This window comes from Sus scrofa, chromosome 2, assembly GCF_000003025.6.
Source record: "Sus scrofa isolate TJ Tabasco breed Duroc chromosome 2, Sscrofa11.1, whole genome shotgun sequence".
Lineage (NCBI taxonomy): Eukaryota > Metazoa > Chordata > Mammalia > Artiodactyla > Suidae > Sus > Sus scrofa.
In genome coordinates this window covers 8,270,547-8,293,926 of record NC_010444.4, presented here as the reverse complement: position 1 = coordinate 8,293,926, position 23,380 = coordinate 8,270,547, and the positions used below count along the sequence as shown (strand labels likewise).

Sequence of the window (23,380 nt, the reverse complement as noted above, 5' to 3'; positions counted from 1 at the left end):
TGTTAATGTTAATTTTCATCAGATATTTTTTAAGAAACAAAACATAAGTAGTCAAATCCTCTTTGTACCTGCCCCCACCAGTCCCTTTCACACCCCAGCTTTTAGTGCTTTTTTTCAGCTTTCAGAATTAGTATTGTGGTTCAGCAGGTTAAGAACCCAACTAGTATCCATGAGGATGCGGGTTTGATCCCTGAGCTCACTCAGTGGGTTAAGAATCTGGTGTTGCTGCAAGCTACAGCAGAAGTCAAAGATGCAGCTCAGATCTGGTGTCGCTGTGGCTGTGGTGTAGGTCTCAGCTGCAGCTCCAATTCAGCCCCTAGCCTGAATCTTCCAAATGCCTCAACCTAGGCCCTTAAAAAAAAAAAGGAAAGAAAGGGAAAAGAGGAAACCTTGGCTATATCCAGAAAGCTCTGGCTTGATGCTAGGATCTTTACCTACTCTTGCTTTTTTAGATAGACATTGGATCTAAAGCCGGGCAAGGGCAGTTCGCACAAATTTTTACCTGGTTGCCATTTACTCCTGACTGTGAAAGATCAATGTATTGATTAGCAGTGTTAGCTGGCTTGGCCCCCTGCTGTGGATGTATCATTTGTGGGGAATAGCTTCAGCATTAGCTGAGGGGTGTGAATATCCCTTAGTACCCTTAGTGATGGGTAACCTAAATGCACAAAATAAAGGACGGCTTTAGTGTCCTATGAGGGACTGGGAACTGTTGCCAGCTCCTGTGGGGTTTTTTATATGTCACTATGACACTTGACTCCTGGTTCCTTTTGTGGCACTAGTGGGTAACCTGGCATTCCAGGAGATACGGGCTCTTGCACTGTCAGCATGTAGAGCACAGGCAGCCAGCACTGTGTCCAGACACACCTTATCCTCTGGAGCCCCCAGTGAAGGAGCCAGAAGGTTCAGGCAGCGAAAGAGGACAGGCAGCAGGCACAGTAGCAGGAGAGGGTGTGGATCTTGACGTACTCCTCAGCTCTTCCCAGGCCACACTCAGCCCCTGCCTCGTTTCATCCAGAGTAAGCCCTGTGAAAATGGAGTGTTCTTCACACGGCTCCAGGAAGTCCGGGACTGTCTTCTAGCATCACTGTTAAAATAAAAGCCTAGAACTAATGTCTGTGTTTTCACCCTTTTTTTTTTTTTTTTTTCCTTTCCTCAATAGGATCCAAGCAAAAGTCCCTGGAATCGCAAAGAAAAAGGCAGAATAAGTACATGGACACCGGAGATGCAACAGTTACTAAAACACCATTTAATAGTTATAATGTTGTTACTTGTACTATGAAGGAACGTGCTCAGTGTCAGCTTGAGCCTGCATTCCAAGCTTTTTTTTTTTTTAATTTGGTGTTTTCTCCCCACCTTTCCCTTTATCCTCAGTATCAAGCACAAGAATGATTGGACTAAAAAAAGAACTGATATCTTAGAACCCGAAAGAATAAAGAAAGGATCAAATTAATAGGATAAATCAGTACCTTAAGGGTGGTGGAGCTTTTACCTATAGCTTGAAAGGAGGGGAAAGATTGGAAGTAAGGAGAAAATGAAAAATGAACACATCTCTTGGATTCTTCTATCCAAGTTTCAAGGAATAGTTTTACACAGCTTCCCATCATAGTTTTGCCCTTATTTTTAAGTTAAGAAATAATGATTAATTTATGAAGAAATTATCTGGGACAAAAGTGGGATTCCTTCCCTTGGTTTTTTGTGTTTCGGGGGGTTTTGTTTCAGTGTTGTTTTTTTTTTTTTCTTCCTTTTTCTTTTTTCTTGTTTTTTTTTCTTTCTTTTTTTTTTTTGCAGTCCTCTGATCCCATCTTTCTGCCCCACAATGTGAGCAGCTACTCCTAATATTCTTCATTTGGTGAGATAACTTTCAACTCTATGAATAACTTAGAGGTGATAGTGATAATTCCCGATTGCCAGAATGCCATCTGATAACCGAGAACAGAGACGGAAAGCGGGAGGGAGGAGTGCACAGGAGCGCTGCTGTGCCTCCCACTCAGCCTTAGGAAAGGCAAGGCTCCGCCAGTGGGGCGTGGCGTCTGTCATTTCTTTTGGACACCAGTTCTGAGCTTTAGTTTGAGAGCTTATTCCTGAATGTGCTTTCCTCCCTCTTTCCTACCCTCAAGTTGAATAAATATGGTTGTACTTTTCTTATTATAAAATAAATGTCTGTAACTGCTGTACACTGCTGTAAACTTGTTAGAGAAAAAAATTAATCTGCATGTGGGCTCCTCAGTTACTGAGTTATTGTAATCCTTGTAAGTCTCAGTCCATGTTGGGGGGAACATTCTCAAGAGGTGAACTACAGAAACACAAAGGCCTTCTTCTCTTTTCTTTTTTCCCTGCAAATTCCTCCTTCACATGCTGTATCTTTAACCTGTGCTCATCGTTTTACCTAAGGACCAAAGCCCGACTGGCTTGAGAGGAGATTGTTGGTGTCTGTGGTTAAGAGACCACAGATTAGGGTAGAGAAGCACATTTCGTGGTTCATAGGAAACTCTAACTCCGAGGCTAGCTTATTGTGAGTGTGTCGCATTGAGGGCACCTTTCACCTTCAGGCACATAAGATGTCTTAGCACCTCTCCTGTGGTGCGGGGTGCTCCTTTTGAGTGTTTTGCAAGGAGCTTTAGGTATGGGTGACCGGGCAGGGCCATGTTCTATTGATGAGTTTCATGCACAGTTTAAAGACAACAGTTCACGTTGACATCAAATGGTAGGTGTTTGGGAACGTGATTCCCAGTTGAGACTTCTTAAGTGTCTTCCTCCCCCTCCACCATGAAAATTCAGTAAACTTGAAAGAAAAGTCATCTCCGAGTTTCTTCATGTTAATCCAGAGGGAATGTGAACTGGCGAATTTAAAGTAAGGGCTACAATCTTTGACAGTCCCAAAGCAGTGCAAGTCCTTAGAAGTTAGTGGAGGAAAGTTTTCTTTCTACTCTCTTGAGGAAATTTCTTAGGAATTTAGATGGGTAAAAGGTACCCTTGCCTTACTCCACTCTTATTTTCTTAGCCCCTTTTGCTTTCAAAATGTTTTAACTGATTTCATGTCATAGTAGAAAATCCCTTCTCCATCCCCACCCTTTGCCCTCCCAGGAAGTCAGTGCACTGATGATCTTTTTGGGCTTCCCCCTCCAAAGGACCTTTTTCTGCACTGGAAGCCTCCACACCTAGCTCTTTGTTTTGTTACTGCTGTGTTTAGATAATTGGACAGATCTCTGTGCCACACAGGAATTTTTTTTTTTAAGAAAAATCTATAGATGAAAAATTACTAATGAAACTATGTGCGTGTATGTGCGTGCAACATGACAGTACAGTAGCACCTAAGGAGCTTGACTCTTGGTTCCTGTAAAACTGCAAATTGATGTGGTATCAATAAAAAGAACAAAATGACTGTGGTGTCATCTGCTAACTTTATTCTTTATACACAGTTTGGGTAAAGTAAGAACCAAACAAGGCTTCCACTGGCCCCCATCCCCACTCCACTTCTGAAACTTTAAAAAGTAGTGATACTGGTAATGATTTCCAAGATTGCAGAATTTCCATAGTAGAGCAAAGCATTTGGTTTCTGAAAGAAAGTAAGTGACCTTAGGAGAAAGATGAGACGTGGAAGAGGCCAGAGAGGTCTGTTGTCCCAGTTCACACCAACCTAGGAGGGTTCCCCCACCTGCAACACGAAGCAGCCTATAAATCACACAGTCACAATGTACTTAAGATGGGAAATGGAAACCAAATGCATCAGGTCTTTGCTGAAAGAACTTGTCACCTTGGATTTGGTCTTTCCCAGAACTAAGGCTGCCATGACCCTTAAACTGGATTTAAAAAATTTATTCAACATACCTCTTAGAAAACTTAGGCTGAAATTTTTTTAAAATAACTGATGCAAACAACTTCACAAATACGCATACAAATGTTCAAATAATGTCACTAACATGGTATATAAATATGTATTCAGAGTAACATTTACATATTGGCCATAATAGCAAGCATACCATCAACAAAAAAGTTCATGAAGAAACTTCACCTGTTCATGTCAGACTCCCAAGGCAAGGAGGAGGCACCGAGAGCTGAGACCACCTCATCTCCTGACCCTTAACTTGTGAGGCTATAGCTGCAAAGCAGTACTCACTACAGTGGAACTTTCTAGATCACTGGTGCTCAGAACTTCGGTAAGCCTCACGATCATTGGAGGGCTTATCGAATCATTGTTAGGCCCCACCCACCCCAGTTTCTGATCCATAAGCTGGGACTCAAGAATTCACATTTCTAGTAAGCTCCTAATGGGGTGAAGCTGTTCTGGTGGCCACGCCTTTGAGAACCAGTGAAGTGCTTGGGGCTGCCTCTCAATGAGGGCATCCTAAGGCCTCTTCCTGCCTATTGAGAGGAAAAACCAGTCCCACCCTGCTCTCTGCCCGGGCTTACCTGAAGTTCGGCAGAGGGCTTGGATGACTATGATAATTGCCCCAGTGTGCCTACTGTTTTTGAATAGGCAGAGTAGCAAAAGTGGCAGAACACGCCGTCTGGATCTGAAAACAACATGCATGAAGGAAAATAAAAATGGCAGTGCCACCCATAATCCCTGTTCTCAAGCTTTTAATACTGTTTCAAAACCTGGAGGTTTAAACACTCTGGGAATTCACTTTTCAGTCAACTGACAGCCCATGCAGTGTTTCCTGAATCCCTAGTGGCATCAAAACGCAATGCTAGAGCCTTTGCCCAGTAGCAAAGCCTTGGGCGAGGTGGCGGTCAGCCCTACTTCTGGAGTTCTGATGGAGAAGGCTGCTGCCAGCGGCTTCGGGCTGAAGCCTATGGTGGCAAGAGCTGCCCTGCAGAAAGCTCATTCCAGGGAAGTGTGCTGTTCTTCGCCATCCCCAAGAGGCCACAAGTGCACTGTGATGGCCTGTGGCACCCAGCACACGCCAGCCTTTGGCAGGCCTAACGGTAAAAGAAACTTTTAACTTACCAGAGATCGGGAGGCCATGTGGTATAGTGCAAAGAACACTGAATTGCGAGTTGAGGTTTTTAGTCTAGCCCTGGTACTGTCCCTACCTGGTATGTGGTAATCTCAGTTTCTAGGCTTCATTTTACCTATCTGAAAGGGGTGGGGGTGGGTACGAGTTGATCTCCAAGGTCTTTCCAACTCTGACAACCTTGAATTATATAAAAATCCTATAAAATTCGTGGTATAAAATTCAATTCCCAATCAGGAAGAGTCAAGGGACCTGGGCCTGAGGCACTTGAACCTTGGGCTCCGACCTGGGGGCGCTGGGAGGAGAGGAAGCCTTCTCTTTGCTCTGCTTTCCCACCCACAGGGGCAGCTCCTGGCCCCAAGTGCCAGGGCCTCTTCCCCTCCAGACCCAGCCCTGAAGTCCCAACTCGCTGACTGCCCCCCGCCCCCGCCCCACTCTCAGGCTTTAAGACCAAAGGAACTGGCCTGGCTCTGTGAAGAGCAGAAATTGGGGCCCAGAGACTCCCAGGAGGAGCCTGGAGAGGCACACGTAAGTCTGTCATGTTTGGGGTTCTTCCGACCGCGCCTCCATCCTTGCTCCTCCTACCTTTAGGTCCTTCCTCCACCACCTCACAGCTTATCTCTGATACACGCTTAATAAATAAGACATTTGCACATAAGGGTGACGGACAGCTCTCCCCGCCCCTCCCCCTTTCATATAAAAGCATTAAATACAGTTTCAAAATAAAATACAAAGAGCAAAAAGGGCCTGATCTCGGGGCCACCTGTTCTCCACAGGAGAATGAATCTACACATCCCTCTCGGACCTGCCTGGGAGATCGCGGGGCCCATTCCCGGCCCCTCAGGGCCTGGCGCTGCCGCGCGTGGAGGAGAAAGGCTGAGGCCCGGCCCCAGGCCCTGGGGGCTGAGAACGGGTGGCGCGTCCACCGAGTACAAAAAGGGACAGGGAGGGAACGGGAACTTAACACCGACTGCCGGGACCTCCAGTGCCCCGGGCTCGAACTGACGGGGGCGCTGAAGCAGGAGCGCCAAACTGAGTTTAGGGGTAAACGGGAGCATTCGGAACAGGAGAGGAGCAAAGGAAAAAAGTGCTAATCCCTTTACAAGATCTGGGTCCGGGCGGGCGTCGCGGCGGGGGCGGGAAGGCGAGGGCGGCCGTCCCCGCAGGGCCCGCCCGGAGGCAGGCGCCCCGCCCCCCACCCGCGGGCGGGCCGGTTCCCCAGCCCGGTAGCCCCGCCTCGCGAGGAAGGCCCTCCTCTGCAGTCCAGGCCCGGGGAGGGCGAAAACGCCAATAAGGACTGGGCGGCAGGCGCCCAGGCCCGGGAGCCGTCCCTACCGGAGCCGTCCCTGCCGGCGTGCAGCTCCGAGAGCTGGGCCCCCGGGGCGGGGCGCTGGCGCGTCCTTCCTGTCTTCCCACCCCACCCTACTGGGGGGTCTTAATACTGACTGTCGGCGCCCCTGTCCCGGCCTGGCACGACATCACCTCGAGGGGTGCGGGCAGAGGCCGGAAGCTTTCCGTGCAAACGCTGTGGCTTCTCAGGAACGTGAGGCCCTGAGCCTGGAGGGCCTGGGCCCCGGGTCCGAGGGGAGCGCGCGCTTCCCGCGGCGCCCTGACTTGTTTAGGGAGCTCTCTGGGACCAAGCGGAAGCCGGCGACCCCGCCCAATCCCCAATCTCCGCCCGGCCCGGCCAGCGGGGGGCAATGGCAGCGGTCGGGGCCGCAGGAAGCTGGAGCTCCCAGCCCGAGGGCGGGGCACGGCCCCTCGAGGGCGAGTTCCCTACGCCCGACACACGGCGCCCGCCTTGAGGTCCGCGCCGCCGTCGCGCGGCGCCGGGGCCGGTGGCCCGAAGCCCTCATGGCCGTAGCAACGCAGCGCCGCCTCCTCGTAGGCCTCCAGGATGGTCTGGCGTTCCTCAGGCGTGAAGTCCATGGAGAAGGGGTGCACCTGCAGGATGTGCCGTTTGATGGTGCTGACCTTGAGCGTGGCCAGCGCGCCCCCGCACACCATGCACACCAGGCCGCGCCGGCTGCCGTCGTAGTCCATCAGGTACTCGCCCCGCCAGCGCGGCTGGTAGTTCCGCCTCTGTTCTCGGCTGCGGGGGGGCGGCGGGGGCGGCGGAGGCGGGGGCGGGGGCAGGGGCGGAAAGGCCAGGCCCGCGGGCTCTGGGCCGTCCTCGTCGTCGTCCTCCTCCTCAGCGGGCCGCTCTGACGGTTCCCCAGGGGAAAGCGGGACGTCGCCTAGGGCGGGACAAAGGACCGCACTGGAGCCGTGGGGGGAAGGCGGACCGGCGCGGCGTTTCGGCTTCGTGACCCTCACCCCCACCTCTGCCCTCCAGTCCCCCCCTCCATCTCCCCTTCGACCCCCCACTCTCCCTCTCCACCTGCTCTGGCCCTCGGTCGGCTCACCCCACCACTCCTCCTCCTCCTCCTCCTCCGGCTCCTCCTCCTCTTCCCCTCCCCCCTCCTCGGAGGCTGCGGCTGTGCTGGGGGCGGCAGGGTCCCTGGGGGACTCGGGGCACGGCAGCCCCAGGGCCAGCAGGTGGGCGGCCTTGTCGCTCCACTCCTGGGCGATGAGGGCCTTGACCGGCCCGCTGAGGCGCGTGGAGCCCGGGTGGCGCTGGCGGATGTGCCGCTTGATGGTGCTCATCTTGAGCGAGGCCAGCGCGCCCCCGCACACCATGCACACCAGGCCGCGCCGGCCGCCGTCCAACTCCATGAGGTACTCCAGCCGCCAGCGCTCCCGGTAGTGACGGCGCTGGTCGCGGCCCCGCGGAGCCCGGTCCTGGACCCCCACCCTCTCGCCCTCCTCCAGCTCCTCCTCCTCTGCCAGCCCGGGCCTCTCAGGGACCCAGCCAGCCTCTTCCTTTACGTCTGGAGGGCTGAGATCCTGAGAGGAAGGGGCTCCAGCAGCGGAGGCCGAGTCCCGGCTCTTTCTGGTCAGGTCCTGGGGGACGAGGTCGTCGTCTGCTGGGGAAGGGGTGAGGGAGAGGGGCTCAGCCTGCTGGCCGGGTTGCCCTTACCCACACAGAGGGGGTCCCTTGCTCCTCACCCCAACCCCAAGCTAGAGGCCCCCATCAGTGAATGTGTGTGTGGGGGAGGGGGGGATGTGTCCCTCCCGGTTTGGGGCACAGACGCCACTCTGCAGCCCTTATAAGAAGGGGTCTTGGCCCTGGGGCGAGCCTCGCACCTGCAGGGGACTGGGTGAGCTCAGATAGTGCCTCAGGCTGGCCACGCCAGGCCTGCAACAGGGCGCTGCGCTGGGGGCCACTGAGCCCCAGGGAGCTGGGGTGCACCTCCAGCACATGGGAACGGATGTCGTCCAGGTGCAAGCTGGGCAGTGCCCGGCCACAGGCCATGCACACCAGCCGGTTCCCCCGCGGGTCATAGTCCATGAGACACTCTGCCCGGAACCAGTTCTGCAGGGACTCCTTCAGCCTCCGCTCCAGACGCCGGGGACCCAGCCCCCTGCTGCCCCCAGCCCTCCGGGAGGCCGACAAGCGCCGACGCCGAGCCCGGGGTGCCACTGGGCCCCCTCGCCGCTGGCGCCGGTCACCCCCACCAGCTGGGGCTTTGCCTGGAAGGGTTGGAGGGAGGGAAGGAACTGAGATGCTGGCCCTCTGGGGGAGCCCCCCCCCACCACAGCCAGATGCTCCATCCACAAGCCTCTCCCTTGCTGGGCCTCTGAGCCCTCCACCTAACCTTTGCCCTTCCCTTCCTCTCCCATCAGGTCTTAGCACCTAATCCTCCTGCACACAAGCCCCACCTACTCCTCCCCCAGACCCAGATTCTAGCCCCTTCCCTAGACTTCACTGTCAGCCAAACCTTTCCAGGACCTTCTGCTCCCAGCCCTTCCCCTCCCCCTCCAGCCTTCACTCCCCTGGATCCTTCTAAAACCACAGAATGTCAAAGGTGCCTGAGTTGCTGGAAACCCCTCTCACTGTCCCTTCCACCATAGTGCAATAAGCAGACCTCATCCCAAAAAGGAGCAATAACTTGCTCCTTAAAAGCAACTAGTTGGCTGAGAAGCCCGGGCTGGCCCCTCCTGGCCCCATCCACCACCCAGGCCCCTGCTTCCCCATGTCTTACATTACCTGGGCCCTTGGGCGGGCAAGCCGGGAGGCCAGCCCCTTCCTCCTCCTCCTCCTCTTCTTCCTCCTCCTCCTCCTCAGGCCCCTGGGCCCCCAGGCCCTCGGCCTCGCCACAGGCCCCCAGCCCCAAGTGGGCATCCCAGCTGTTGCTGATGACTTCCTTCTCCCGGGGACTCCAATGCAGGGAGTACGGATGCTTTTGGCGGATGTGCCGCTTGATGGTGCTGAGCTTGAGAGTGGCCAGGGAGCTGCCACACACCATGCACACCATGCCGTGCCGGGCAGGGTTGAAGTCCATCAGGTACTCCAGCCTCCAGTGGTCGTGGTAGTAGCGCCGGTGGTCACGGCCGGGGATGCGGCTCTTTCCAGGCCTTGAGGCCCGGGCCTCACAGTGGTCTGAGTATTTCCTGCCTGAAGATGCGGGTCCCCTGGCCCTGGAAGAGGGCAGGGGGGCACTCCCCCAGGACCCCAAGGCACCCCCTTCCAGCTGAAGCTCTTGCCCTGAGGAAGGGGAGAAGGAGACAGTTTTTCAATCTCCGATTTCCAGGGAAGAACCCAGGGCTTCGATTTCACAGCCTGAGAAAGGGAGGGGGGGGTCATCCGGGGGCAGAAGGGGGGTGGTAACAGCAATAAAAGGGAGGTGGGTGAGCAGGGAGTCAAAACCTTGGCCCTTTATAGAGAGCGAGGTTCAAGAACAAAAGGATGCAGGGCACAGCTCTGACTTTCTGAGAAATAAGGTGAAGGCCAAGGAGGCGGCAAGCCCTGCCAGGGCCCCTCTTTGAGCCGTAGAGGTACGGTGTACATGCTGCGGCGGTTACAGCCAGAGCAGAGCAGCGGGGCGAGAAGAACAAAGGGGGCATCTGTCTGCTTCCAGGGCTGCACACAGGACCCACCCGCCTGAGGCCCCAGCCAGGAGGGCCCCACCCAAAGAGGATCTCCCTTTCTCGGATAATGCCTCAAATACACCGTCCTGAGAGTCCCACTTTAAGGGGCACTAAGCATGGTCAGTTACCCAAATTTAGGGGCCCACAGGACAGATCCCCATGACAAAGCTGTCAACACCTCCATGGAAAGGAGTTTTTAGGACCCTGACTGTCCTAGAGTCTCGGAGAGCTGATGACTGAAAAGGGATGGCAGAAGGGCCACCAGAGTGGCCACTGAAGATTCTGCGGCTGGGAGTGGCCACCACCCAGTGGAGTCCATTAAGTCTTTCTGGGGATTTATTTTTTGCTCTGGCAGGGAGCCGGCCACTGCCCAGCAATCAGAGGGCAGGCAGTGGAGAAGCCACCAGCCCAGGGGTATTCCCTTTCGCCAAACAGGCTGAGCAATCCCCACCCTCCCTACAGTTTGGACCCTATTTTATTAAAAAAAGGGCCTCCTGACCACATATGCCGAATGGACAGGTGTGGTCATTCTCCCAGTGGAGAATCTCACGGTCTAGGAAACAAAAGGCAGGATCAGAGAGGGCCCCTGTCATCACTGTGGTTTTGTTTGGTTTTGGATCTAGGGAGATCCAAAGAAAAAGAAAGCACTCCTTTCAGGGTTAGAAACCTGGTTCGACTCCTGGCTTCACTGGTAACTTGCTCTGTGACCTTTGATAGGTCATGTCCGCTCTCTGGGCCTAAGCGTCTTTGTCTGCAAAGGCACAGGATAGCTAGCTGGTCTCTGAGCATCCTTCCAGCGCTGGATATGTTAGTCTAAGATGGACTGGCCCTTTAAGAGCCGAAAAAAGGGGAGGAGCTGGGATTCCTTAAAAACAAAAGGGGATGGGGAGTTTCTGGGAGGGGAGCTCGGGGATTAGGACAGAATCTCCCAAGCTGGACAGAAGCTTCGGGGGTCTTAAGGCGTTGACCCTGAAGCAGAGGGATGAAGAAACAGTCTCCTCTGAGAGCAATGAAGAGGACCGGCTGGTCCCGCTATAGCTGACAAATTGTGGCAAATGTTCTGAAAAGAAGGGAGGGGATAACGCGCGGACAGGAGGGGTGTATGCCTTTGTGGGCGAGCCCATCCCTTCAAAAACTGCCCGCCGTTGGGAAGGTACCGGTAGGTCCCCAAGAGGCGCAAGCCATGCTCTTTCCCAGAGAGAACGCAGCGGGGGGAAAAGGGTTCCTTTCTCTAGGCAAGGCCACAGAAGAGAAGACAGCCCAACTTAAAGCAGCGGAGTCCCCAGCTCAGTTCTTCTGAGGGGAAGCCCGGAAAGAGACCCAATGTCTGAGCAGACTTTTAAGAGACAGCCGGATAAGGGAGACCACCTGGGAGTCTGAAAGAGAAAGGGGCGGGGGCCGCGAGCCAACAGCCTAGAGCGCGTGCCCCGTGGCGCCTGGCCGGGCCCTTCGGGGCCCCCCAGCTTGGCCTCCAAGGCGGGGGCCTCGGGGCCCTTTAAGGGGGAGGGGATCCGCCCGAGCCCCGCGGGCCAACCCCGGGAGCAGGGCGGGGGGCTCCCCGACTGGCCCCGCAGCCGCGATCCGCGCCCGCCAGGTGGCGCCCCCGGCCGCCCTGCCCGCGTCCCCCCCTTTGTTCGGCGGCGGAGAGGGGCCCGGAGCCCGGAGCCGCAGCCCTCCCTTCCCCCATGCCGGGGCCCCCACCCGAGCTGCCGGCCCCAGCCAGCTCTTACCGCCGTCGTCCTCCTCGGCTCCGCGCCGCCGCTTGATCCAGAGGGCGGCAGCCGTCGGCCCCGTGCCGAGGCCGCTGCTGGCCCGGGGCCGCCCCTGCCGCCGCCGCTCCGGCTCCGGTGGTCCCCGCTGGGCTCCATGCGCTGCGCTGCAGAGCGGGGCCCCGGGGCGGCGGGGCGTGGGGCCGCGGGGCCGACGGCGGCCCGCACGCGGCGCTCGGTGCGCGGGGCCCCGGGGCGCGGGGCGCATGCACGGGGCGGCCGGCCGCACGGACGGCTGGCTGCTAGCTCGGCGGCGCGGGCTGGACCGGGGTGGGGATTCCTGTCTGGGGCCCCTGGGGCTCCTTTAAGGGCTCCTGGGTAAATTTAAAGGGGCCGCGCGCTATTTCCTCCTGCCAGCTCTAGGGGGGCTGGGGGGAGAGGCGGGAGGCGACGAGCCAGACCAAGGCTCAGCAGCCGGTGCCCGCCGCGGACGTTAGAATCACGGACCTCGCGGACCCGCGCCGCCGCCTCCCGGGCTCAGGTCCCGGCTTCTGAAGGGTCACCGAGGTGGCCAGGGGCGCTTCGTCTGCTGCGACGCGCTTCCACCCCGGTTCGGCTCGCAGCCACTGCCCCCTCGGGGCATCTCCGCGCCCAGCTCCCCGCACAGGCGCTGGCTGGAAGGTCGCCGGGTGGGGAGGCCCGGGTCCCTGCAAGGGGCTGCCTCCTCCCGCGCAAGCTCGGCGCGGGCCCCAGAGCGGACACGACTGGCAGGGGCCCCTGATGGCTGCTGCCCCGCCGAAAGGGTGGAGCCGCGGGGGCGGCCGCGCCCCCTCCCGCGGGAGCCGCCCGCGAGCGCTGGGATTTCGGTCTTCTGCATTGGAGGGGGGACGGGCGAAGCTCCCCCGGAGCTAGCTGGGGCGGGGACCGCGGCCGCAGAGACTCAGGCCGGGGAGAGGGGGCGCGCAGTAGACCCGGCGAGAGCTGGCTTCGCCGCGGCCCGACGCTGCCGGGAGGAGGTGGCCCCAGGATGGAAGCCGGGAGCAGAGGGCGTGTGCCGCGGTGACTCAGGCTCCAGTCCTCGCAGGCCGGGGCTGCCAGACGAAGCCCTAGACGGGGCCTTAGACCCTCTGCATGAGGAGGCGAAGAACGCTGGCCCCGGGCGTGGTGTCGGACACTTGGGGACGCGTGCCACCACAGCTGGGAAGATCTGGGGCGGACCCTGGGTGCGAGCCCCCGGAAGCCTTGGAGCCCCTCAGGTCCCCGAAAGCTGAGAGGAGGGATTAGAGGAGCAGCCAGGAGTGCGGCAGCCTGGGGTCCTTCCGCGGGGACCAGCTGGAGGAGCAGGTGCTTTCTTTGCCTGTGGTTGGTCGCCCACAACAAAGGCGATTCCTAGAGATCCAAATTACAGGGTGCAGGAGGCCATGCAGGGTCTTATTATCTAGAGGTGGGTTTTATTCTCTTCCTTGGGGAGGTGCCCAGCAATCCGTTAAAGTCACCCTGGACTCATTCCTTTGCTTATTCCACACCTACTGTGTGCCAGCATGCTCCTAGGCGCTGGGCAGACAGCAGTGAACAAGAAAGTCTGATACTGTTCCTGACTTAGCACCCAAGACTTATAAAAAAGAAACAATTCCATCCCTTCGGGAGCCAATGGAAATAGTAAATTAATTGGAAGACAGGAAGCCTGTGTCCTAAGTGTGAAGAGGGGCCAGGAACTAAAATGTCTAAAATGCCTAAAAGGTGTCTAGCACCATTGGAAGTGTCCCATCTCTTCCTCAGTCCCCATGATGACCTGTGAAAGATGTCACCTTGGGTCGACAGGGACTCCATCCTACAGCCCTGCTCTCTCCACCGCTGGCCTTTTTCTCCAGAAAAAGCTGCGCTTCTTTACCCACTTGGGGCAGGGGCCCTGGAGCTGATGGGGCAGTGAAATGGGGCATTCCTTCCTTGACATGTACCTCACCTATGCCAGGCCAGGGACACAAAGGGAAAGTAAGACGCAGACCTGACCTTCACACGTTCCTAAGTATGGTTTTTCAAAAATTACAAAGATAACTCGTGTTCAGGGTTGGCTACGGTGAGACACTTTTTGTTTTTTTGCCATTTCTAGGGCCACTCCCTCGGCATATGGAGGTTCCCAGGCTAGGGGTCAAATCAGAGCTGTAGCCACCAGCCTATGCCAGAGCCACAGCAACGCAGGATCCGAGCCGCGTCTGCAACCTACACCACAGCTCACGGCAACGCCGGATCGTTAACCCACTGAGCAAGGGCAGGGATTGAACCCACAACCTCATAGTTCCTGGTCGGATTCGTTAACCACTGAGCCACGATGGGAACTCCGGTGAGACACTTTGATAAATGTCCTTCTGGTTGTTTTTCTCTGTGTATAAATAAGATAATTGAATTTGTTACCAACAAAAAGGTACAGACACCACCTAGAGCCACTTTTAACAACCTCTGTCTCCTCTCCTTGCCCACATCCTGCGTATGTAGCTTCAGGACTGGCTCCAAGCTCCAGGGTTCCAGGGCATCTTCCACTTGTCATTTGATCCCCAGAGCCACCCTACAAAGATGAAGCTTCGTTTTGCAGATGAAGAAGCAGAGACTCAGAGTGTTAAAGAGTCTCACCCAAGGCCAATCATTTACTTAGCCACTTACTGAAAAAGCATTGATTCACAACATTGTAAATCAACTATGCTTGAATTTTTTTTTTAATTAAAAACAAAATAGGGAGTTCCCTTGGTTGCCATGAGCTGTGGTGTAGGTCGCAGACACAGCTCGGATCCCACATTGCTGTGGCTCTGAGGTAGGCTGGAGGCTACAGCCCTGATTCGACCCCTAGCCTGGGAACCTCCACATGCGGAGGGTGTGGCCCTAGAAAAGACCAAAAAAAAAAAAAAAAAAATTAAAAACAAAACAAAAAACATTGACTGAGCCAGTCCTGAGTACCTAGCAGTGAACTGGGGAAACCACGGTTTAAAAATTACCTAACACAGTCTGGGAGATGCCGTCCCTCACTTCCTAGGAGCTCTCTGTCTCCTGAGTCTACTATGAGAAGTGGTGAGACAATGGCCATTAGGGCCACATTATGATTTTTCATGGGCTCTAGATACTTTTGCTTCCATGGGCATCTTCCTCTAAAAAAAAAAAAAAAAAAAAAAGGAGTTCCCGTCATGGCCCAGTGGAAATGAATCTGACTAGTATCCATGAGGACATGGGTGTGGCCTGGCCTCGCTCAGTGGGTTAGGGATCCAGCATTGCCGTGAGCTGTGGTGTAGGTCGCAGACACAGCTTGGATCCTGCGTTGCTGTGGCTGTGGTGTAGGCCAACAGCTACAGCTCTGATTCGACCCCTAGCCTGGGAACCTCCACATGCCATGCTGCGGGTGTGGCCCTAAAATGACAAGAGACAAAAAAAACAGTGAATTCCCGGTGTTGCGCAGCAGAAACAAATCCAGCTAGTGTCCATGAGATTGTGGATTTGATCCCTGGCCTTACTCAGTGGGTTGGGGATCTGGTTTTGCTGTGAGCTGCGGTGTAGATCACAGATGCAGCTCTGACCCTGCATTGCTGTGGCTCTGGCGTAGGCCAGCGGCTGTAGCTCCAATTTGACCCCTAGCCTGGGAACTTCCATATGCCTTGGGCGAGGCCCTAAAAAGCAATAATAATGATAATAAATTTAAAAAGAAAGAGAAGGAAAAGTGATTTAGTGGATTTTTGTGGGCCCTACAAATTTTTTTCTGAGATGAGGAAAAAATAACACATTTTCTTTGACCTTTAAAGTTCATTTTTTTTCTTCTGACTTTCAAATAAGTTGAAAGATTTTCATGAGTCCCTAAGATTATCATGGGCTCTAGGCACTGTGCCCCTGGTGCCCCCCACCCCATCGGTTGGCCAGCCTTGATTGCAATCCAGGGTGGCAAGTGCCAAGGGGGAGGCCACCCATCCAGCCAGGGAAGACTTCTTAGGGGAGGCATGGCTTGAGCCAAGTCTTGAAAGATCAGGACGTGTTGCCAGGATGAGAAACAGAGCCAGGGAGGCTCCGGGATGAAGGAAGGTTTCTGGTGGGAGAGGCAGAAGGTGAAATAGAAAGACCAGGGACAGGAGCCTCGGGTGCCCCTCTGAGAGTCTGCGTTTGTCCCAGAGGCACAGGGAGTGCCTGGAGCCAGTGTGCAGGGCAGTGCGGAGGCAGCCCAGGAACACAGGGGAGGAGGGAGAGAAGAGAAAGACTGGATGCAGTTGGAGCTGTCCACCCCAGCCGCAGAAGGGCTTTAAGGCAGCAGCTGCGGATGGAGAGCAGGCCAAAAATTCGAGCAGAGTCACACCATGTCGTGGTGCCACCTTCACCGCCCCCATGGGCACTGGAGGAGGGTGTGAAATGCCGCCTGTGCCCCCAGCTAAGCCACGCCTCCTGGCGTCTGCCAGGAGGAAGGGACACCTCTTCTCACCCCCAAGCTGTTTGTTAGCCAGCTGAGTACCTGAAAGCTGCCTTCACCCAGAGCAAGCATCTTTTCTTAATTCACCAGCCCAGAGAGGGGCCTTTTAACTGATTTCAGACAAAGGCCCCAGAGATGCTAACAGGGCTCCTAGATTGAGCTATGTCAAGAGGGTAGGACTGGAGTTTTCACTGTGGTTCAGCGGGTTAAGAACCCAACGTAGTGTCAGTGGGGATACGGGTTTGATTCCTGGCTTTGCTCAGTGGGTTAAGGATCCGGCGTTGCCCCAAACTGCAGCAAAGGTCAAAAATGCAGCTGGCATCCAGATTAGCTGTTGCCATAGCTGCAGGATAGGCCTGCAGCTGCAGCTCCAATTCGACCCCTCGCCTGGGAACTTCCATACGCCGCAGGTGCGGCCCTAAAAAGACAAAGCAAAGAAACGAGAACAAGGAAGTGTGAAGAGTGTTCTTAAAGGAAGTTTATAAAGCCAAAAATATGTCCACCTCACTAGCCTCAAATATGCCACCAATTCTGGATTCCAATACGTTTCCAAACCATAAAACTGGTTCTGAAAAGTAGCTTTTCAGTGCTCTCCAGAGGGCAGACTCTTTCAAAGAACAAAAATCAATGGGTCATGTAGTCTGTAGGCGTCAAAGGGACTTTCCATGTAGATTATACATGAAATCACCCCTTGTAAAATTCCAAAGGAATTTCAAACCTAAGGATTTTCTCCAGGTGTAAGCAAAACGTCAAACGTATGTGTGTGTTGAGAGGAGAAAGAGGGGAAGAATTTCAATCCCAGGCACTCAGCTTTGAAAGTCAGCCAATGACATTCTGGGGAGGGGTTATTAATTTTTTTTTTTTAACTCCCTGAGTGTGATTATAATTCTGAGTGGATAAAGTGTATGCAGTTGACCCTGGAACAACCCAGGTTTGAACTGCATGGGTCCACTTACCGGCTTTTTTCTTTCTTTCTTTTTTTTTTCCTTTTTTTTTTTTTTTTAGGGCCGTGCCCACAGCATATGGAGGTTCCCAGTCTAAGGGTCTAATCAGAGCTGTAACTGCCGGCCTACACCACAGCCACAGCAACACGGGATCCGAACCGCGTCTGCCACATGCACCACAGCTCACGGCACCGCCAGATCATTAACCCACTGAGTGAGGCCAGGGATTGAACCCACAACCTCATGGTTCCTGGTCGGATTCAATTCTGCTGCACCACGACGGGAGCTCCACACAGGCTTTTTTTTTTTTTTTTTTTTTTTTGTCTTTTTGCCTTTTCTAGGGCCGCTCCCTCGGCATAAGGAGATTCCCAGGCTAGGGGTCTAATCAGAGCTGTAGCTGCTGGCCTACACCACAGTCACAGCACGCGGGATCTGAGCCCCATCTGCAACCTACACTACAGCTCACGGCAACGCTGGATCCTTAACCCACTGAGCAAGGCCAAGGATCGAACCCGCAACCTCATGGTTCCTAGTCAGATTCATTAACCACTGAGCCACAATGGGCACTCCCACACAGGCGTTTTTCACTAAGTACACACTACAGTTCTACACAATCTGCTTTTTATTGAATCCATGGATGCAGAACTGCAAATAGAAAGGGCTGACTCTTCAAAGGTCAACCGTACCTCAGTGCCAGCCTATTTGTTTTTTAAATTTTTTTATTATAGCTGACTTCATTGTTTTATTTACTTATTTATTGTCTGTGCCCACAGCATATAAAAATTCCCAGCCCTAGCGATTGAACCCAAAACCACAGCAGAGACCTGAACCATTGCAGTGACAATGGCAGAGCCTTAACCTGCTGTACCACAAGAGAATTCCAATTTTTCTTCTTCTTCTTCTTCTTTTTTTTTTTTTTTTTTTTTTTTTTTTTTTTTGCTTTTTAGGGCTGTAACACATGGAACTTCCCAGGCTAGGGGTCAAATCAGAGCTACAGCTGCCGGCCAGCCACAACACAGCCGCAGCAACTCAGGATCTGAGCCTCGCTGTGCCCTACACCACGGCTCACAGCAACGCCGGATCCTTAACCCACCGAACAAAGCCAGGAATCAAACCTGAGTCCTCATGGATACTAGCTGGGATCGTTACCACTGGATCACAACGCAATTCCCCCCTCTTTTTTTTAAGAGAAGAGAAAACTGGCAAGCTATTTCCCAGTGATGACTTAATCGAGTGTTCAGTGCAGGTGAAGAGGATGTGACATATCCCAAGAGGGACGCTCACAGGTGGGAAAAGAAACAGCAAGTAATTGTGGAAAAGCGTACAAACCCCAGCCTGCCAGTCTCCAAAACTCTGACATCTAAAGACACTTTTTTTTAAATTATAAAATATTTCAAACAGTAGTTTTCTGCTGGCTCAATGGGTTAAAGATCTGGTGTTGTCACTGCTGTGGCATAGGTTCAGTCCCTGGCCAGGGAATTTATGCATGCCATGGGCTTGTCAAAAAAAATTTTTTCAAACATACAGAAAAAAAAACTATATAAGTACTCATATATAGTCTCATGCCTTCTGGCTTTAAAATTTTTAAACATTTTGACATATTTGCTCCATAATGGGGTTTGAGGTTTTTTTTTAAATGGCCACACCCATGATATATGGAAGTTCCTTGAATCTGAGCCGCAGCTGCAGCTGAAGCCACAGCTGCCCCAACACCGCGTCCAAGCCAGGGATCAATCCCCTGCCTCCACATCAACTCAAACTGCCGCAGTCAGATTCCTAACTCATTGCACCACAGCAGGAGCTCACATAATTTTTTTTCTCTTTCTTTTCTCACATCTGCACCTGGGAGTTCCCACTGTAGCGCAGTGGAAACAAATGCGATGGTAACCATGAGGTTGCGGATTTGATCCCTGGCCTTGTTCAGTGGGTTAAGCATCCAGCATTGCTGTGAGCTGTGGTGCAGGCCAGCAGCCGTAGCCCCAGTCAGACCCCTCGCCTGGGACCATCCATTTGTCTCTGGTCTGGCCCTAAAAAGCAAAAAAAAAGCAAAAAAAAAAAAAAAAAATTCTGCACCTTTTTTTTTTTTTTTGAAAGACCTAAGGGCCCGGTCTCACCCCATCACTGGAGGTCCCAGCACGTGTTTATTGAAATGCACCCAAGGCTACACCCTTCCCCTTCCCACTGCACTCAGGCCAGGTTGGGGCACTTGCTCGTAATGTCTCTCCTCCCCTAACGCACAGCAGTCAGCCCATCCCAGCACCAACTCATCTCCTCTCTCAAGCCCCCTCTCTCTCAAATAAAATGTATAATTTTCTTCAGGGAGTTATTTTAATTTTTTCCTCCATGCTGAGTAAAACTTTTGGGTGAGTGGTGAAGCATGGTACTGCCATGGAAGGCTAGGGGTCAAATTGGAGCTACAGCAGTGGTCTACACCACAGCCACAGCTACACTGGATCCAAGCCACATCTGTGACCTATGCCACAGCTCGGGGCAATGCCAGATCCTTAACCCACTGAGCGAGGCCAGAGGTCTAACCCACATCCTCACAGACACTATGTTGGGTTCTTAGTCCACTGAGCCACAGTGGGAACTCCTCCCATAATGTTGTTTCTTTGTTTTGTTGTGTTGTGTTTTTTTGTCTTTTCTCCTTTTTTAGGGCCACTCCCTGGCATATGGAAGTTCCCAGGCTGCAGTCTAATCGTAGCTGTAGCAACAAGTCTGTGACCTACACCGCAGCTCACGGCAATGCCGGATCATTAACCCGCTGAGCGAGGTCAGGGATCGAACCTGCAACCTCATCGTTCCTAGTCAGATTCATTAACCACTGCTGCGCCACGAGAGGAACTCCCTCCCGTAATGCTTTTTAAGAAATAAAATATCGCAGAGACAGTTGAAGTCCCAAGGCAAGCCTTCCTGCTCCATCTCCTCCCTCCCTCCCCAAGTTAGCCCTTCCTGAAGCTGGTGCTTAGCATTCGCATACAAGTTCAAATGCTTTGACTGTCATGTATTCATAAACCATATAAATCAATGATACCAGATATCGCCACTGAGTGACTCCAGACGAAAACCTAGTTCTCACATTCTGATTCTGGAGGAACTGATCCAATGAAACACTTATTTATTTATTTGTTTTTAATTTTTTAAAATGTTTGTATTTATACAATTTTTAAAGATTACTTTCCATTTACAGTTATTACAAAATAGTGGCTATATTTCCTGTGTCATACAATACATCCTTAAGCTTATCTGACACCCAATAGTTTGTACCTTTCACTCCCAAAGAAACATTCTTTTTTTTTTTTTTTTTTTGCTTTTATTTTTGCTTTTTGGGGCTGCACTCACGGCATATGGAGGTTCCCAGGCTATGGGTCCAATCAGAGCTACAGCTGCCAGCCTACACCACAGCCACAGCAACACCAGATCCAAGCCGCGTCTGCAACCTACACCACAGCTCACAGCAATGCCGGATCCTTAACTCACTGAGCGAGGCCAGGGATTGACCCCACAACCTCATGGTTCCTAGTCGGATTTGTTTCCACTGTGCCACGACGGGAACTCCCCAGTGAAATATTCTTAATGCCCAGACTATATAGCTATTTACTGGAGTGATATGATCACTCAGAAAATACAGGATGGCTTTCCTGCTCCTACCTGTTGGTGCCAAAGGAAGGAGAATTCTGAGGGCTGTGGCTTAAGTGACTTGAAAAGCATGTATCAAAATGTCCTTGGAACCAGCCTCAGATGCAGGACTACTCCTGGCTCCCCAGCTCCTGGTTTTAGGGGTGACTCCAAGACAGTCCCCGTGTCTTCGCCTCCTGATCTGTCGCAAACATTTGAGGATTTTCGTCTTCTCTCTGCCTCACCCGGCTAAGGAGAGACAAATCCCATAAAGGTGCAACGCCTTGACCCAGCCACGAGCAGAAATAGGCAACGAGGAGTAATTGACCAGCAAGGCCTTCATCCCTGTCCCTATAAATGCGTCAAAACTGGACATGTGGGATTTCTCTGTCCCTTTTCTATAACACGCTGAGCCGCAGTGGGAACTCTGAAATTTATTTACATCTAGAAATGCACCTACTCCTGAATGCAATGGAGAATCATAGATTGGCTCCTGGAATAGATAAAGGACATTAGTGGAAAAACTAACGTTATTGACTGCATTGTGTTCCCCTCCTCAATTCATTCATAAAAGATCTAACCCCCCATGTTACTGTACTTGGAGATAGGGCTTTTAAAGAGGTAATTAAGGTTAAATGAGGTCATATCGCTGGGGTTCTAATCCCATAGCACTAGTGTCCCTTCCAAGAGGAAGGGACATCAAAGCTTGCTCGCTCTCTCTCTCTCCATGCATGTGTGCACAGAAGAAAAGCCATGTGAGGACACCATGATAAAGTGGCATCTGCAAGCCAAGGAAAGAGGCCTCACCAGACACCCACCCTGCTGGCACCTTGACCTTGGACTTCCAGCCTTCAGAACTGTGAGAAAATTAATTTATGTTGTTTAAGTCACCCAGTCTGTGGTATTCTGCTATTGCAGCCTGAGAAGGCTAATACCACTAATGAAATCCAAAAGAAGTCTAGAGTTTAGTTCATAGTCATATGCAAATGTTGGTTCCTAGGTCTTGACAAAGGTACTGGGATAATGTAAGAGATCACAGAGCAAACTGGATGAAGGTACTCTCAGTACCCTTTGCAACTTTTCTGCATATCTAAAATTATCTCACATTTTTAAAAATGACTTGCAGGGGAGTTCCCATTGTGGCGCAGTGGTTAACGAATCCGACTAGGAACCATGAGGTTGCGGGTTCGTCCCGGCCCTTGCTCAGTGGGTTAACGATCAGGCGTTGCCATGAGCTGTGGTGTAGGTCGCAGACGCGGCTCGGATCCCGCGTTGCTGTGGCTCTGGTGTAGGCTGGCAGCTACAGCTCCGATTCGACCCCTAGCCCGGGAACCTCCATATGCTGCAGGAGCGGCCCAAGAAATGGCAAAAAAACAAAACAAAACAAAACAAAAAAAATGACTTGCAAAATGCACATACCCTCCGATCTAGCAAGTCTATGCTAGAGAAACATAGACACACAAGGAGTCACGGATGAAGGGTATTCTCTGCAGCATGACAGGTAATAATGACGACGTGGGAATTACCTAACTGCCGTTCAAAAGGGAAAGAGCCGAATAAGCCAGAGAATGTTCCCGCTATAAATACTACGTGGCAGTGAAAAAGAATGATGTAGATCCACGGGTGTTAAAGTGATAAAAGCAAGATGCTGAAGGATTTAAGTTATGTGATAAAATATTGTTACAGGGAGTTCCCCTTGTGGCTCAGCAGTAATGAATCCGACTAGTATACATTAGGATAAGGGTTTGATCCCTGGCTCCACTCACTGGAGTCAATCTGGTGTTGCTGTGGCTGTGTTGTAGGCTGGCAGCTGCAGCTCTGTTTTGACCCCTAGCCTGGGAACTTCTATGCCTTGGGCATGGCCCTTAAAAAAAAAATATAATATATATATATATATATATATATATATACACATACACACACACACTCTATATATACACATGTGTGTATATATTTGTTATGGGACAAAGAGGAAGAGTGGGGGGAGCTGGAGCTGCTTGGGGGCTGCTGGGACTTGCAGGCAGGTGGGCACCTCCGCCCCCTTGGCCCACTCAGCACTCACTGCCCTTTGCACATGTCTCCTCCTGCCTGTTTCTTTGTCTTTTCTTTCCCTTAACCCTTCACTAAAAATGGTCATTGTACTTCTTTTTTTTTTTTTTTTTTGAGGAAGTTCCCAGGCCAGGGATTGAACCTTCACCACAGCAGTAACAATGCCAGATCCTTAACCGCTGGGCCACCAGGCTCAGATCCCACGTGGCTGTGGCTGTGGTGTAGGCTGGCAGCTGTAGCTCTGATTTAACTACTAGCCTGGGAATCTCCATATGTGGAGGGTGTGGCCCTTAAAAAAAAAAAAAGTTTATCTCCCCACTTACTCGTACAATATATACGCAATTTCTGTTGCTCGTATGCAGCCTTTGGGAAGTTCTGTGAAACAGCAGCCCTCCAATGTCATGTTCTCTGCAATCAAGGACTCGCCCAGTGCACAAAGATGACAGCCGTGCAGGAATACGTAAAAGCTGCCTGCCTCCTGGGCTATTGGACATTGAGATCCTCTTTGGGATTCTACCAATTTTATAATTCCCAGGACTGGAGTTCCCATCGTGGCACAGTGGTTAACCAATCCGACTAGGAACAATGAGGTTGCGGGTTCGATCCCTGGCCTCACTCAGTGGGTTTAGGTTGCAGACTCGGCTCGGATCCTGCGTTGCTGTGGCTCTGGTGTAGGCCAGCGGCTACAGCTCT

General features: G+C 52.7%; 2 protein-coding genes across 2 annotated transcripts in view; one reads left to right on the top strand and one right to left on the bottom strand.

Moving 5' to 3' along the window:
- The window catches only part of RTN3 (reticulon 3), a 63,171-nt gene extending 60,994 nt beyond the window's left edge, over positions 1–2,177 (top strand). The window contains 1 exon segment of the mRNA XM_021082903.1: positions 1,163–2,177. Within this exon segment, the coding sequence (XP_020938562.1) occupies positions 1,163–1,208 (46 nt within the window). The 3' untranslated portion in view covers positions 1,209–2,177.
- On the bottom strand, positions 1,662–11,887 carry C2H11orf95 (chromosome 2 C11orf95 homolog). Its single transcript, XM_003122601.4, is given in 6 exon segments — positions 1,662–7,198; positions 7,367–7,924; positions 8,148–8,534; positions 9,052–9,549; positions 11,663–11,677; positions 11,680–11,887. Coding segments are annotated over 6 exon segments (2,040 nt in total). The 5' UTR covers positions 11,801–11,887; the 3' UTR covers positions 1,662–6,737.